General features: G+C 41.6%; 2 protein-coding genes across 2 annotated transcripts in view; both read left to right on the top strand.

Annotated features, from left to right (window-relative positions):
- Positions 1 to 278: 278 nt before the first annotated feature.
- Positions 279 to 15,013, top strand: part of LOC129460881 (zinc finger protein 44) — a 91,352-nt gene continuing 76,617 nt past the window's right edge. The window contains exon 1 of the mRNA XM_055239371.2: positions 279 to 498. Within this exon, the coding sequence (XP_055095346.1) occupies positions 379 to 498 (120 nt within the window). The 5' untranslated portion in view covers positions 279 to 378. The remainder of the gene's footprint in view (positions 499 to 15,013) is intronic.
- ZNF563 (zinc finger protein 563) overlaps positions 2,080 to 15,013 on the top strand; it is a 31,653-nt gene continuing 18,719 nt past the window's right edge. Inside the window, exon 1 of the mRNA XM_063616114.1 lies at positions 2,080 to 3,819. The gene's annotated coding sequence lies outside the window, so the exon portion shown is untranslated. The remainder of the gene's footprint in view (positions 3,820 to 15,013) is intronic.

The following is a 15,013-nucleotide window of genomic DNA, read 5'->3' as shown; positions in this document are numbered from 1 at the left end:
AATGTGGGACAGCCTTCAATTATCACCACTCCTTTCAAACACAGGAAAGACCTCACACTGGAAAGAAACGCTATGATTGTAAGGAATGTGGGAAAACCTTCAGTTCTTCGGGAAACCTTCGAAGACACATAATAGTACAACGTGGAGGTGGACCTTATATATGTAAGTTGTGTGGGAAATCCTTTTTTTGGCCTAGTTTATTTCGTATGCATGAAAGAACTCACACTGGTGAGAAACCGTATCAATGTAAGCAGTGTTCTAAAGCCTTCCCTATTTACAGTTCCTATCTAAGACATGAAAGAACACACACTGGGGAGAAACCATATGAATGCAAGCAGTGTTCTAAAGCCTTCCCTGATTATAGTTCCTATGTAAGACATGAAAGAACTCACACTGGAGAAAAACCCTATAAATGTAAACAATGTGGAAGAGCCTTCAGTGTTTCCAGTTCCCTTCGAATACATGAAAGAACTCACACTGGAGAGAAGCCCTATGAATGTAAGCAATGTGGGAAAGCATTTCATCATCTGGGAAGCTTTCAAAGGCACATGATAGTACACACTGGAGATGGACCTCATAAATGTAAGATATGTGGGAAAGGCTTCGATTGTCCTAGTTCACTGCAAAGTCATGAAAGAACTCACACTGGAGAGAAACCCTATGAATGCAAGCAGTGTGGGAAGGCGTTATCTCATCGCTCAAGCTTTCGAAGTCATATGATAAGGCACACTGGAGATGGACCTCATAAATGCAAGGTATGTGGGAAAGCCTTCATTTATCCCAGTGTATTTCAAAGACATGAAAGGACTCATACTGGTGAGAAACCCTATGAATGTAAAGAATGTGGTAAAGCCTTCCGTATTTCTAGTTCCCTTCGAAGACATGAAACAACTCATACTGGAGAGAAACCCTATAAATGTAAATGTGGGAAAGCCTTTATTGATTTCTATTCCTTTCAAAATCATGAAACAACTCACACCGGAGAGAAGCCATATGAGTGTAAGGAATGTGGGAAAGTATTCAGTTGTTTCACATACCTTTCTCAACATAAAAGGACTCACACAGCTGAAAAACCTTATGAGTGTAAAACATGTAAGAAAGCCTTCAGTCATTTTGGTAACTTAAAAGTCCATGAAAGGATTCACACTGGAGAGAAGCCGTATGAATGTAAGGAATGCAGGAAAGCCTTCTCTTGGCTCACTTGCCTTCTACGACATGAAAGAATTCACACTGGAAAGAAATCTTATGAATGTCAACAGTGTGGTAAAGCCTTCACTCGTTCTCGTTTCCTTCGAGGACATGAAAGGATTCACACTGGAGAGAAGATGCATGAATGTAAGGAATGTGGGAAGGCACTGAGTTCTCTCAGTTCCTTGCACAGACATAAAAGGACTCACTGGAGAGATACTCTATAAATGTGGGAAAGCATTCATTAATTTTATTTCATTTCAAAAATGTGAAAGAAATCACATAGGAGATAAGCCTCATGAATGCAAACACATGGTAAAGCCTTAAGATGTTTCTTTTGAATATGGTTATCCCCTAACCATATGCAGGGGATTGGTTCCAGACCCCCTAAGCATACCTACATCCACAGATGCTGTGTCCCTTTTATAAAATGACATTTGCATGTAACCTATCCACATCCTCCTGCATCCCGTAAATCATGCCTAGATTACTTAATTTTTCACCAACCCAAAGCTTTTGTAAAAGTAAAAATAAAAAGTAGGTTACTAAAATACCTCATGCATTGTAAAAGCTATGTAAATAGTCATTTTATTGTTTTTTTTTTTAGAGAATCATGATATGAAAATAATCCTATAATGTTGAGAACAGACCCAACCATCACAGGCCTGCTTACATAGTACATGTCACCTAGAATGTTACAGTTTCTTTTTCCTTTTTTTTTTTTTCTTAAGACAGAGTTTCACTCTTGTTGCCCAGGCTGGAGGGCAATGGCACGATCTCAGCTCACTGCATCCTCTGCCTCCCTGGTTCAAGCAATTCTCCTGTCTCAGCCTCCCGAGTAGCTGGGATTACAGGTGCATGCCACCACGCCCAGCTAATTTTTTTTTTTTTGTATTTTTAGTAGAGACGGGGTTTCATCATATTGGTCAGGCTGGTCTTGAACTCCTGACCTCAGATGATCTGCCTGCCTCGGTCTCCCAAAGTGCTGGGATTACAGGCATGAGCCTGTAATCTACAGTTTCTTTTTTTTCCAACAATTGTAGATTGCTTTTATTTAATAACCTGGAATTGTGTGTTAACACTTAATGAAAATCCTGGTCCTTCTTGCTTGATAACCCAAGGATGATGATGATTACAGTATGGTGCCTAATATGATTCACTGAGGTGACTAGATGGGTGGCACTGTAGATAAGCAGTGAGACATCAGGCTCACATGAATCTTGACAGGATGTCAGGATGATCATCTGTGTTGGATGAACCAGGTTCTGATTGCAGATGCTGAGTTTGGAAGAGACTAAATAATACTAATGTCAGGATCTGTTCAGCATGAGGGCTGAAGATGTGTACACACTGAAGGATCTTGTCTTCATATTTGCAGATATTTAGTTAGAAACGTTGTTGTAGGAAGCTGGTTCTTTTTCTTTAAATATCCTTGCAGTGTTTGTTGGCATGTTATCCCTCGGGTGACACACAGGTTTTGTTCCATTGAAGGATCTTACTTGAGGATGGCAATCTTTATTTTATTTTTATTTTTATTTTTATTTATTTATTTATTTATTTATTTATTTATTTATTTATTTATTTATTATTTGAGACTGAGTTTCGTTCTTACTGCCCAGTCTGGAATGCAGTGGCGCGATCTCGACTTACTGCAACCTCCACCTCGCAGGTTCAAGCGATTCTGCTGCCTCAGCCTCCAGAGTAGCTGGGATTACAGGCACCCACCACCATGCCTGGCTAATTTTTATTTTTAGTAGAGACAGGGTTTCACCATGTTGGTCAGGTTGGTCTCGAACCCCTGACCTCAGGTGATCCACCCTGATCCACCTCGGCCTCCCAAAGTGCTGAGATTATAGGCATGAGCCACAGTGCCCTGCGAGGATTGTAATCTTTAATACTTTCACCTTGCAGAGGCTGTAGATGCCCCAAAAACTGCTGCAAATTTTTCAAGTGTCACATCTTTGATATTACCTCTTCTAAGTCTTCTGCATCATCATTATCATCATTATCTGTAGAGAATTTCAGTATATCTTCGAGTTCCTTGTTAGTAAGTATTTATGCTCTCTTATATGTGTTGGGATAGAAAGATTAAGGAAAGGAGAGATGAGAAGGTGTCTCAACAGTTGAGACAGGTTTATTGAGAGTAAACCTGAGAAGGGCTTCCAGCGGCAGGGCCAGGTGCAAACTTCTCTTACAGCCTGAGGCTTTTTTAAAGGGCCCAGTGGAGAAGTGTGCTTTGAAACAAAATTCTGTTAGGGAGGGGTTGGGGAAGTCCTGGCTGTTCTGTTACAGTTAGGGCCATTATGCTCTGTTGAAGTTATGGGTGGGGCTGACATTTTCAGTTTTGGCCAGGTGGCCAAATAGAAATTTAAAGCTTAGGATGGCGGGGTGTTATAAAGGTGGCGGTGCTCTTGTTCTGTCAATGTGTTCCTCAATAAAGTCTTCAAGCATGTCATAGATTGTCTTCCCCACCAAAGCTCCCTTGCAGCATTTGAGATATTCCTGATACTGCAACAATAGTGGAGAAGCTCCTGAAATCATTGACTTCCTCACTCCATAATGGTTTCCAACACCCAATGAAGTAGTAGGAGGAAAACATGGGTGTCCTCTCCTGGAAGCCTCCAGAAGAAGGTATTTCAATATGGGGACAGTGGTCAGCTGTGTCACAGTTCACTGAGAATTTGAATAAGGCAAGGAAAAAGGGTTGACTGTAGATTTTGGCAAGTATTTGGTCACTGGGGGCCTTGATAAGAGCTGTTTCGTCGGAGTATTCATGGGAATAACTTGTAGTGAAATACATCTCAAATAGACCTCCACGATGTTGCCTAGAGGGCATGTTACCCTTTGAACTACCAACATTAACCACTGGAACTGCCCATCTGGAAGTCTCTTTTACAGTGCTGGTACAAACTAGAATACACACAGGAAGGGATCATTTTATACATGTTACTGTGCTACTTGCTATATCTACTTAGTGTTCCATATATGTAATTAACCTATTCCATCCTACCCCAAAGTACTGATAATCTCCATTCTACTTTCTCTGTCTGTGAATTTGACTATTCATAGAGAGAGATATATGTGGAAGTATGCGTGTGTCCTTCCATGTCTGGCTTATTTCACTTAGCAGAATGTTTTCAAGGTTTATCCATGTGGTAGCATGTATCAGGAACTCATTGGCTTTGTGTCTGAATAAATTTCCACTGTATGGTTAAAGCATACCTTGTTTATCCATTTTTATGTTGATAAATGTGGGTTGTTTCCACAGTCATAATTTGGCTGCTAACAATAAGGCCACTGTGGATATGGTATGTACATGTCTGTGTGAGTCCCTGCTTTCAGTTCTTTTGGATATATCCCTAGGAGTGGAATTGCTGGTTCACAGAATAATTGGTGTAAACCTTTTTCAGGAACAGGTATATTGCTTTACAAAGTGGCTACAATGTTTTACATTCTCTCCAGCAATGCATAAGGGTTTCTGTTTTCCACATTGTCACATATACTGGTTATGTCGTATTTTTTTTCATAGTAGCCAATTAATGGTTCTGTACTGGTTTTTCATTGTGGTTTTGATTTGCATTTCCCTAATGACCAATAATAATAAGCATTGGTTTTTGTTTTTGTTGGTTGTTTATATATTTTTTGAACCAGTTTGTTTTAAAATCCTTTGCTCATATTAAAATTGAGTCATTTGTGTTTTGTTGTTGAGTTATCGAAATTCTTATTTAAAATTTTAAATTTATAATATTTAGAAAATTTCTTTTTTTTTCAGCTCCCAAGTGCTTGGAAGAGAGTTGTAGGAATTCTTTATGCACTGTAGATATTAAGCCCTTATTTGATATGTGATATGCAGATGTGTTCTCCCTTTCTGTAGGTTTTCTTTTCATCTTGAGATTGTCCTTTGGTGTGCAAAAGTTTTTAATTTCAATGTAGTCCAGTTTATCTTTTATTGGTTGCCTGTGCCTTAGATGTCATATCCAATAAATCATTGCCAAATTTAACGAAATTTCCCCTTATGTTTTCTGCTAAGTAATTTCCCTCTGTCACCCAGGCTGGAGTGCAGGGGCATGATCTTGGCTCAGTGCAACTTCCACTTCCCAGGTTCAAGCGATTCTCGTGCCTCAGCCTCCCTAGCCAAGTAGCTGGGATTACAGGCACCCACCACCATGCCTGTCTAAATTTTGTATTTTTAGTAGAGACAAGGTTTCACCATGTTGGCCAGGCTGGTCTCCAACTCCTGACCTCAAGTGATCTGCTCGGCCTCCCAGAGTGCTGGGATTACAGCCATGAACCACTGCACCCAGCCTCTTCTAAGTATTTTATAGTTTAAGCTTTTAAGTGTAGGTCTTTGATTAAATATAAGTTAGTGTTTATACATGATGTAATGTGATGGTTCACTTTTATTATTTGCATGTAGATATCCAGTTTTCCCAACACCATTTTTTGAAAGATTGTCCTTCTATCAAAGAATGATCTTGGCACTCTTGTCAAAAATTATTTCACCATATATATGAGCATTTATTTCTAGGCTGTGTATTCTATTCCATTGGCCTATTTGTTTGTCCTTATGCCGGTACCATACTGTTTTGATCACTGTAGCTTTGTAGTAAGTTTTGAAATAAGGCAGTGTGAATTACTCAACATTGTTTTTTTTCAAGATTATTTTGCTATTAGAGATCCCTAGAGATTTGAAATGAATTTTAGAATAGGCTTTTCTATTTCTGTATAAGAGGCTGTTAGGATTTTGATAGGGATCACATTGACTTTGTAGATTGATTTTGGTAGTATTCTAATCTTAACCATAGTTAAGTCTTGGAATCCATGAACATGGGATATCTTTCTATTTATTTATCTTCTTTAATTTGCTTCAGGAATGTTTTGTAGTTTTCAGTGTATACATCACTGACTTCTTAGTTTCATTTATTTTTAAGTGTTTTACTTTTTTTGATGCTTTTTTAACTAAAATTATTTTCTTAATTTTCTTTTTTTTTTTTTGAGACGGAGTCTTGCTGTCACCCAGGCTGGAGTACAGTGGCGCGATCTCAGCTCACTGCAGGCTCCACCCCCCGGGTTCACGCCATTCTCCTGCCTCAGCCTCCCGAGTAGCTGGAACTACAGGTGCCCGCCACCTCGCTCGGCTAATTTTTTGTATTTTTAGTAGAGATGGGGTTTCACCGTGTTAGCCAAGATGGTCTTGATCTCCTGACCTCGTGATCTGCCCACCTCGGCCTCCCAAAGTGCTGGGATTACAGGTGTGAGCCACTGTGCCTGGCCTTATTTTCTTAATTTTCTTTTTGGATTGTTTATTCATTGTTAGTCTACAGAAAGGCAGCTGATTTTTGTGTATTGATTTTATATTCTGCAACATTGCTGCATTTGTTTTATAAGCTCTAAAATTTTATTTTTCCCTTCTGGACTCTTCAGTGTTTTCTCCATATAGAATCATGTAATCTGTAAACACAGATAATTTTACTTCTTTTTCTCCAATTTGGATTCCTTTTATTTCTCTTTCTTACCTTATTTCTCTAGCTATAACTTCCATTAGTATATTGGATAGAGCTGTTGAAAGTGGGCATCCTGTCTTCTTGATATTAGAGGGAAGGCTTTCAGTCTTTCAAATTGACCATGTTACCTATCGGTTTTTCATATATGACTTTTTTCCTATTAAGGAAGTTTCTTTCCATTCCTGGTTTATCAAATGTATTTTTTAAAAGGAACATAAGGTATTTAATTTTGTCAAATTATTTTTCTGTATCATTTGAGATGATAAATTTTTTTTTTGCCTTTTCTTCATAATGTGGTACATTCCATTGATTGCTGTATATTGAGCCACTTTTGCATTCTGGGAATAAATCTCACTTTTTTTTTTTTTTTTTTTTGTGACAATGTCTCACTCTGTTGCCCAGGCTGGAATGGAGTGGTGCGGGCTCAGGTGATACTCCCGCCTCAGCCTCCCGGGTAGCTGGGACCACAGGCACATGCTGCCACACCCAACTAATTTTTGTATTTTTTGTAGAGACAGAGTTTTGCCATGTTGCCCAGGCTGGTCTCAAATTCCTGGGCCCAAGCACTCTGCCCACCTCAGCCTCTGAAAGTGCTGGGATTACAGGCATGAGCCATTGTTGCTGGCCAACAGATTCCATATTTGTAATCCTTTAAATATGCTGCTGAAGTTCATTTGCCAGTATTTTGTTAAGAATTTATGCTTCAATAGGCCGGGCGCGGTGGCTCACACCTGTCATTCTAGCACTTTGGGAGGCCGAGGTGGGCGGATCATGAGATCAGGAGATCGAGACCATCCTGGCTAACACGGTGAAACTCCATCTCTACTAAAAATACAAAAAATTAGCTGGGCTTGGTGGCGGGTGCCTGTAGTCCTAGATACTCGGGAGGCTGAGGCAGGAGAATGGCATGAACCCAGGAGGCGGAGCTTGCAGTGAGCCGAGATTGCGCCACTGTACTCCAGCCTGGGTGACAGAGCAAGACTGTGTCTCAAAAAAAAAAAAGAATTTATGCTTCAATATTCATAAAAGATATTCTGTAGTGTTTTTCTGCTCTTGTAATGTCTTGGCTTTCATCTCAAAGTGAGGCTGGCCTCACAAAATGAATTAGAACTTGTTTCTTCTTCCATTTTGTTTCCACAAACCAACTTTTGGTGTCAGTAATATTGTCTGTTGTTTTTATATTCTCTATTTGGTTTATCTCTGCTCTAATCTTTATTATTTACTTCTTTGTAGTGCCTTTTAAAAAATATTAAAGACAGGGTCCTGCTGTGTTGCTTGGGCTAGAGTGTAGTGGCTATTCACAGGCATGATTATGGTGCACTATAGCCTAGAATTCCTGGGTTCAAGCAATGCTCCTCCCTCAGCCTCCTGAGCAGCTGGGACTATAGGAATGTACCACCACACCCAGTTGTCTACTACCTTTTTAAAGAAGTTTGCTCTTCCTCTCCTAGTTCCTTAAACTGAAGAATTAGAATACTTGTTGGAGTTCTTTCTTCATTTTCAGTGAATGCTTTTTTTTTTTTCCTTTTGAGACGGAGTCTCACTCTGTCACCCAGGCTGGAGGGCAGTGACACGATCTCAGCTCACTGCAACCTTCGCCTCCTCGGTTCAAGCGATTCTCCTGCCTCAGCCTCTCAAGTAGCTGGGATTACAGGTGCCTGCCACCACACCTGGATAAGTTTTTGTATTTTTAGTAGAGACAGGGTTTCACCATGTTGGCCAGGCTGGTCTTGAACTCCTGACCTCGTGATCCACCCGCCTCAGCCTCCCAAAGTGCTGGGATTACAGGTGTAAGCCACCATGCCCAGGTAATGAATGTATTTAAAGCTATAAAATTTTCTCTTAGCACTGCCATTGCTGCATCTCGTAAGTTCTGATGTGTTAGATTTTTGTTTTCAGTGGTCTCAAGGTATTTTCTCTTTTTCTTTTCTTTTTTTTTTTTTTAAATTTTGAGACATGATCTCACTCTGTCATTCAGGCTGAAGTGCAGTGGCCTAATCAGGGCTCACTGCAGCCTCCAACTCCTGGGCTCAAGTGACCCTCTTGCCACAGCCTCCCAAGTAATTGGGGCTATAGGTGCATGTGCACGTCTGGCTAATTTTTAATTTTTTTTTTTTGTAGAGATAGAGTCTTACTATGTTGCCCAGGCTGGTCTCAAACTCCTGGTCTCAAGCAGTCCTCCCATCTTGGTCTCTCAAACTTTTGGGATTACAGGTTTGAGACACCACCCCCAACCTTTTTTTTTTTTTTTTTGAGACAAAGTCTCATGGTCTTAAGGTATTTTCTATTGCAATTTCTCATTTGACCCATTGGTTGTTGAAGAGTGAATTAATTTACAGTTATTTGTGTATTTTTTTCCAATAATCTGTAGTTTTATTTCACTGTATTTGAAAAATATACACTTGAGACCAGATATGGTGGCTCATGCCAGTAATCCCAACACTTTGGGATGCCAAGGTAGGAGGATTGCTTGAGCCCAGGAGGTCAAGACCAGCCTGGGCAACATAGTAAGACCTCATCTCTACAAAATTTGAAAAAATTAGCCAGGTGTGATGGCATGCACACCAGCCTGTGGTCCCAAATACTTAGGAGGCTGAGGTGCGAGGATTATTTAAGCCTGGGAAATCAAGGCTGCAGTGAACTGTGGTCATGCCACTGTACTCCAACTTAGGCGACAGAGCAAGACCCTGTCTCAAAAAGAAAAAGATACATCTTATTATCTCAGTTTTTAGAATTGTTTGAAGAGCTTTCGTGTTTTATGTCTTAATTATGATCTGTCTTAGAGAGCATTCCATGTGCACTTGACCAGAATGTGTATTCTACTGTCATTGGGTGGAGTATGCTTGTATATGTCATTATGTCTCTCTGTTTTGTTTATTGTGTTGTTGAAGTTATTTCGTTTATTTATTGATCTTCTATCTGATTGTTCTATCCATTCTTGAAAATGTAGTGTGAAGTCTCAAACTCTTACTATGGAACTCTCCATTTCTTCTTCATTTCTGTTAATGTTTACTTCATTTATTTTGGGCCTCTGTTGTTTAGTGCAAGTATGTTAATAATTGTTGTATATTCTATATGTATTGACTCTTTTATAAATAGTGTTCTTCTTTGTCTCCTTTAACAGTTTTTGGCTTAAATTCTATTTTGTGTGATAGTGGTGTAGCCACCCCTGTTCTATTTGGATTACATTTGCATGGAATATTTTTCTGCATGCCCTCCCTTTCAACCTATTTGTGTCTTGAGATCTAAAATGAGTTTCTAGTAGGCAGAATACAGTTGGATCATATTTTTCACCCATTCTGCCTATCTCTGCCTTTTTATTGGTGAGCTTAATTCATTTTCATATAAAGTAATCAATGATAAGAAAGCCCTTAAGGCTGGGCATAGTGGCTCATGCCTGTAATCCAAGCACTTTGGGAGGCTGAGGCAGGCGGATCATTTGAGGTCAGGAGTTTAAGACCAGCCTGGGCAACATGGCAAAACCGCAGATCTACTGAAAATACAAAAAATTAGCTAGGCCTGGTGGCATGCACCTGTAATCCCAGCTACTCAGGAGGCTGAAGTGGGAGAATCACCTGAACCCAGGAGGTCGAGGCTATGGTGAGCCAAAATTGTGCCACTGCACTGCATCTTGGGCCATGGAAGTGAGACCTTATCCTAAATAAATAAATAAAAATACTAGCTTTTATAATTGTCCATGTATTTCTTTTTACTAAGATCTTTATTTCCACCTACACCTTCCAGATACCGTCCAGTGTTCTTTTTTTTTTTTTTTTTTTTTGCCCAATGTTCTTTTATTTCAAACTGCAAAATACTCTGCATTTCTCACAGAGCACATCTAATAATAATTTTTAAAACTACCTCAGTTTTTTCATGTGGGCATGTCTTAATTATTTTCTCACTTTTGAAAAACAGTATTGACAGATATTGGATTCTTAGTTGACTTTTTTTTTTTTTTGAGATGGAGTCTTACTCTGTCGCCCAAACTGGAGTGCAGTGGTGCAATCTTGGCTCACTGCAACCTCTTCCTCTCAGGTTCCAGTGATTCTCTTGTCTCAGCCTCCCGAGTAGCTGGGACTACAGGCTTGCCCACCGCACCTGGCCAATTTTGTATTTTTTCAGTAGAGACAGGGTTTCACCACGTTGGCCAGGATGGTCTTGAACTCCTGACCTCAAAAGATCCGCCTGCCTTGTCCTCCCAAAGTGCTGGGATTACAGGCATGAGCCACCATGTCCAGCTGACTGTTTTTGTTTTTATGTTTGACATAGGGTCTCACTATATTGCCCAGGCTGATCTTGAACTCCTAAGCCGAAGTGATCCTACCTCAGTCTCCTGAGTAGCTGTGACTATATGCCTGGTTACATTTTTTTATCTTTTCTTCTTCTTTTTTTCTTTTCGAGACAGAGTCTCACTCTGTTGCCCAGGCTGGAATGCAGTGGCATGATCTTGGCTCACTGCAACCTCCGCCTCATGGGTTCAAGCGATCCTTCTGCCTCAGCTTCCTGGATAGCTAGGATTACAGGCATATGCCACCATTCCTGGCTAATTTTTGTATTTTCTGTAGAGACGGGTTTTGCCACGTTGGCCTGGCTGACCTGAAACTCCTTACCTCAAGGTATCTGCCCGTGTCGGCCTCCCAAAGTGCTGGGATTACAGATGTGAGCCACCGCACCTGGCCACATTTTTTTTTTTTTTTTTTGAGACAGAATCTCACTCTTTTGCTCAGGCCGGAGTGCAGTGGCGCTATCTCGGCTCACTGCAAGCTCCGCCTCCCGGGTTCACGCCATTTTCCTGCCTCAGCCTCCCGAGTAGCTGGGACTACAGGCGCCCGCCACTGTGCCTGGCTAATTTTTTGTATTTTTTTAGTAGAGACGGAGTTTCACCGTGTTAGCCAGGATGGTCTCGATCTCCTGACCTCATGACCTGCCCGCCTCAGCCTTCCAAAGTGCTGGGATTACAGGCGTGAGCCACCGCGCCCGGCCTATTTTTTTTTTTTTCTTTTAGCACTTTGATTAACATCTGCCCACTATTTTCTGGTCTCCAACATTTCTCATGAGAAATCTACTGATCTTATGGAGGATCATTTATATGTGATGAATCACTTCTTTTTTGCTGCTTTCAAGATTCTCTTTTGTGTCCTTGGCTTTTGACAGCTTTAGTATAATGTGCATTTACACGTTTCTCTTTGCATTCATCCTACTTAGAGTTCGTTGAGCTTCTTGGATATCTACATCCATGGCTTTCACTTAATTTAGAATGTGTTCTTCCATTATTTCTCAAAATATTCTCCCTTCACCTTCTCTCTCTCCTCCTTCTGAAACTCCCACAGTGCATATATTGGCCTGCTCAATGCCCTCCTACATGTCTCACCTGACTGCTACACTTAATTCCAACTTATTTCCAGGTCAAGGCTCTGTATAGAGTGGCTATTTTGATAGAAATTAACTAGATGCTGGCCAGGCACGGTGGGTCATGCCTGTAATCCCAGCAATTTGGGAGGCCGAGGTGGGTGGCTCACCTGAGGTCAGGAGTTTGAGACCAGCCTGACTAACATGGTAAAACCCTGCCTCTACTAAAAATACAAAAATTAGCCGGGCGTAGTGGCGGGTGCCTGTAATCCCAGCTACTTGGGAGGCTGAGGCAGGAGAATCGCTTGAACCCAGGAGACAGAGGTTGCAGTGAGCTGAGATCACGCCATTGCACTCCAGCCAGGGTGACAGAGCGAGACTCCATCTCAAAAAAGAAAAAGAAATTAACTGGATGCAGGTCAGGCAAGAGCCACAAGGACATTGGCCAGTATAACCAAGTTTCCTGTGAGGGACACCTGGTCACTGATTGACATTTAAACATTAGGCCCTTCACCAGAATGAAGTGTCCCATGGAAAGCACACTGTAAACATCACAACGAGATGTCCTGGAGCCCCGTCATGGCAGCACTAGAGTTCATAGCCACACTCCTGAGAGAACCCAGTGCCACATTGGAGGAAAATACATGTGCATGGCTGCCTGCAACAGAGGTAGTGGGGAGAAGGCCAGCTGGTCCTATGCTGAATGTTGAAATGGCCACAATTAACCACAGTTTACCATTCAAATCATTGTCTGGAATTTTCAAGGCTTCAATAGACTGTAGTGTGTTGTGTTGTTTTGTTTGAGATGGAGTCTCACTCTTGTTGCCCAGGCTGGAGTGCAATGGCATGATCTCGGCTCACCGCAACCTCCACCTCCCAGGTTCAAGCGATTCTCCTGACTCAGCCTCCCAAGTAGCTGGGATTACAGGCATGCGCCACCACGCCTGGCTAATTTTGTATTTTTATAGAGACAGGGTTTCTCCATGTTGGTCAGGCTGGTCTCAAACTCCTGACCTCAGGTGATCCTCCCACCTCGGCCTCCCAAAGTGCTGGGATTACAGGCATGAGCCACTGCACTCAGCCAACTGTAGTGTTTTAAAATAGCTCCATCAAGCCGGGCATGGTGCCTCACACCTGCAATCCCAGCTCTTTCCGAGGCAGGTGGATCGCTTGAGTTCAGGAGTCCAAGACCAGCCTGGCCAACATAACGAAACCCCATCTCTACTAAAAATGCAAAAAATTAACTGGATATGGTGGCACACACCTGTAATCCCAGCTACTCAGGAGGCTGAGGCACAAGAATCACTTGAGCCCAGGAGGTGGAGGTTGCAGTGAGCTGAGATCGTGCCACTGCTCTCCAGCCTGGGCGTCAGAGCAAGACTCTGTCTCAAAATATAAAAATAAATAAAATAACTCCATCAGACAGATTCTGCCAGTAAAACTGTTGTCTAGGTGGGGAGACAGCTCCTTTATGCGTGGTACCCTGCCATCTACCCTGAATCCTCTGCCCTGAGGGATTTTTTTGTTTGTTTTCTTTCCTTTCTTTCTTTTTCAGACAGTGTCTCACTCTGTTGCCAAAGCTGGAGTGCAGCGGTGTGATCATAGCTCACTCCAGTCTTGACCTCCTAGACTCAAGTGATCCTCCTGCCTCAGCCTCCTGAATAGCTAGGAATACAGGTCTATGCCACCATGCTCAGCTCATTTTTATTTATTTATTTATTTATTTATTGGTAGACATGGTGGTTTTACTCTGTTCCCCAGGCTGGTCTTGAACTTCTAGCCTTGGCCTCTCAAAGGGCAGAGCTAACAGGCATGAACCACTGCACCTGGCTTTGCCCTAAGTTTTTACACTAATATATTATTTCATGTCTCACATTAAATGTCACCTTCTCAGGGTTCTTCATACCACCTCAGTGACTCTTACATGTTTTTATTTGTAGAATTTTTTTCCTTGCACTTTTTAGATTCAGGGAGATCCAATTAAGGTTGACAGAATGTTTTGATTTCTTAACTGTTGAAAAGTTGAAACATAAATGAAACCAAATTGAATGGTGTTATGTTTACTTATATAATCTGTATTGCTGTATATGAAAGTACCCCGGAAAACTGGAAAACCATTTTTAAAGGCCTTTTTCCAGAAAGGAAAATAAAATGGCCAGACAGCGTGGCTCACACCTGTAATTCCAGCAGTCTGGGAGGTCAAGGTGGGTGGGTCATCTGAGTCTAAGAGTTTAGACCAGCCTGGCCAACACGGTGAAACCCTATCTTTACAAAAAAATACAAAAATTAGCCAGGCGTGGTGGGACATGCCTGCAGTCCCAGCCTCTTGAGAGGCTGAGGTAGGAGGATTGCTTGAGCCCGGGAGGTTGAGGCTGCAGTGAGCCATGATGGCGCTACTGCATTCCAGTGTAGGTGATAGAACGAGAGCCTGTCTCAAAAAAAAAAAAAAAAAAAATAAGAAAAAGAAAAATAAGCTAACTGTTGTGGTAAGGGGTGGCATTAATATTCACACATCCTTTCTCTGGTGCGGATTTCTCAGGGTTGTGCTGAGACCTCCAGTATTTACAGCAGTATTCTAATAGTCACTTAGAATATTCTGTCTGTGCCCTCACTGAGCAGATAGTGACATAGGTTAAGAAGAACAGAAGCAAATAAAATGGATGTGTCCTCACCCAAGACATTACTATCTGGGAAGACTGTTTCAAATGAATAAATGAAACTGTGGGCATGAGAACCACAGGTGAATTCAACCTGGGCCAGTTTGCTTGAAAGGAAAAAGTATTTATACAATGCTTAGGATTTAGATACAGATATGATTGTGTGGGTCAATGGTGTGGGCTGGGGTTGAGAGGGGGTTTCAGATGGATACATGGGACGTGTCCATCCCCAGGCACAGAGCACATGATGTCAGCCCCGAACTGTGAAGGTCAGGGAGTGACTGAAGCCAAGGAGAGAGGAGAGCTCACATTTAA

Source organism: Symphalangus syndactylus, chromosome 13 (assembly GCF_028878055.3).
Source record: "Symphalangus syndactylus isolate Jambi chromosome 13, NHGRI_mSymSyn1-v2.1_pri, whole genome shotgun sequence".
In the NCBI taxonomy this organism is placed as follows: domain Eukaryota; kingdom Metazoa; phylum Chordata; class Mammalia; order Primates; family Hylobatidae; genus Symphalangus; species Symphalangus syndactylus.
The sequence above is the reverse complement of the archived record's forward strand: the minus strand, read 5'-3'. Positions and strand labels throughout refer to the sequence as shown.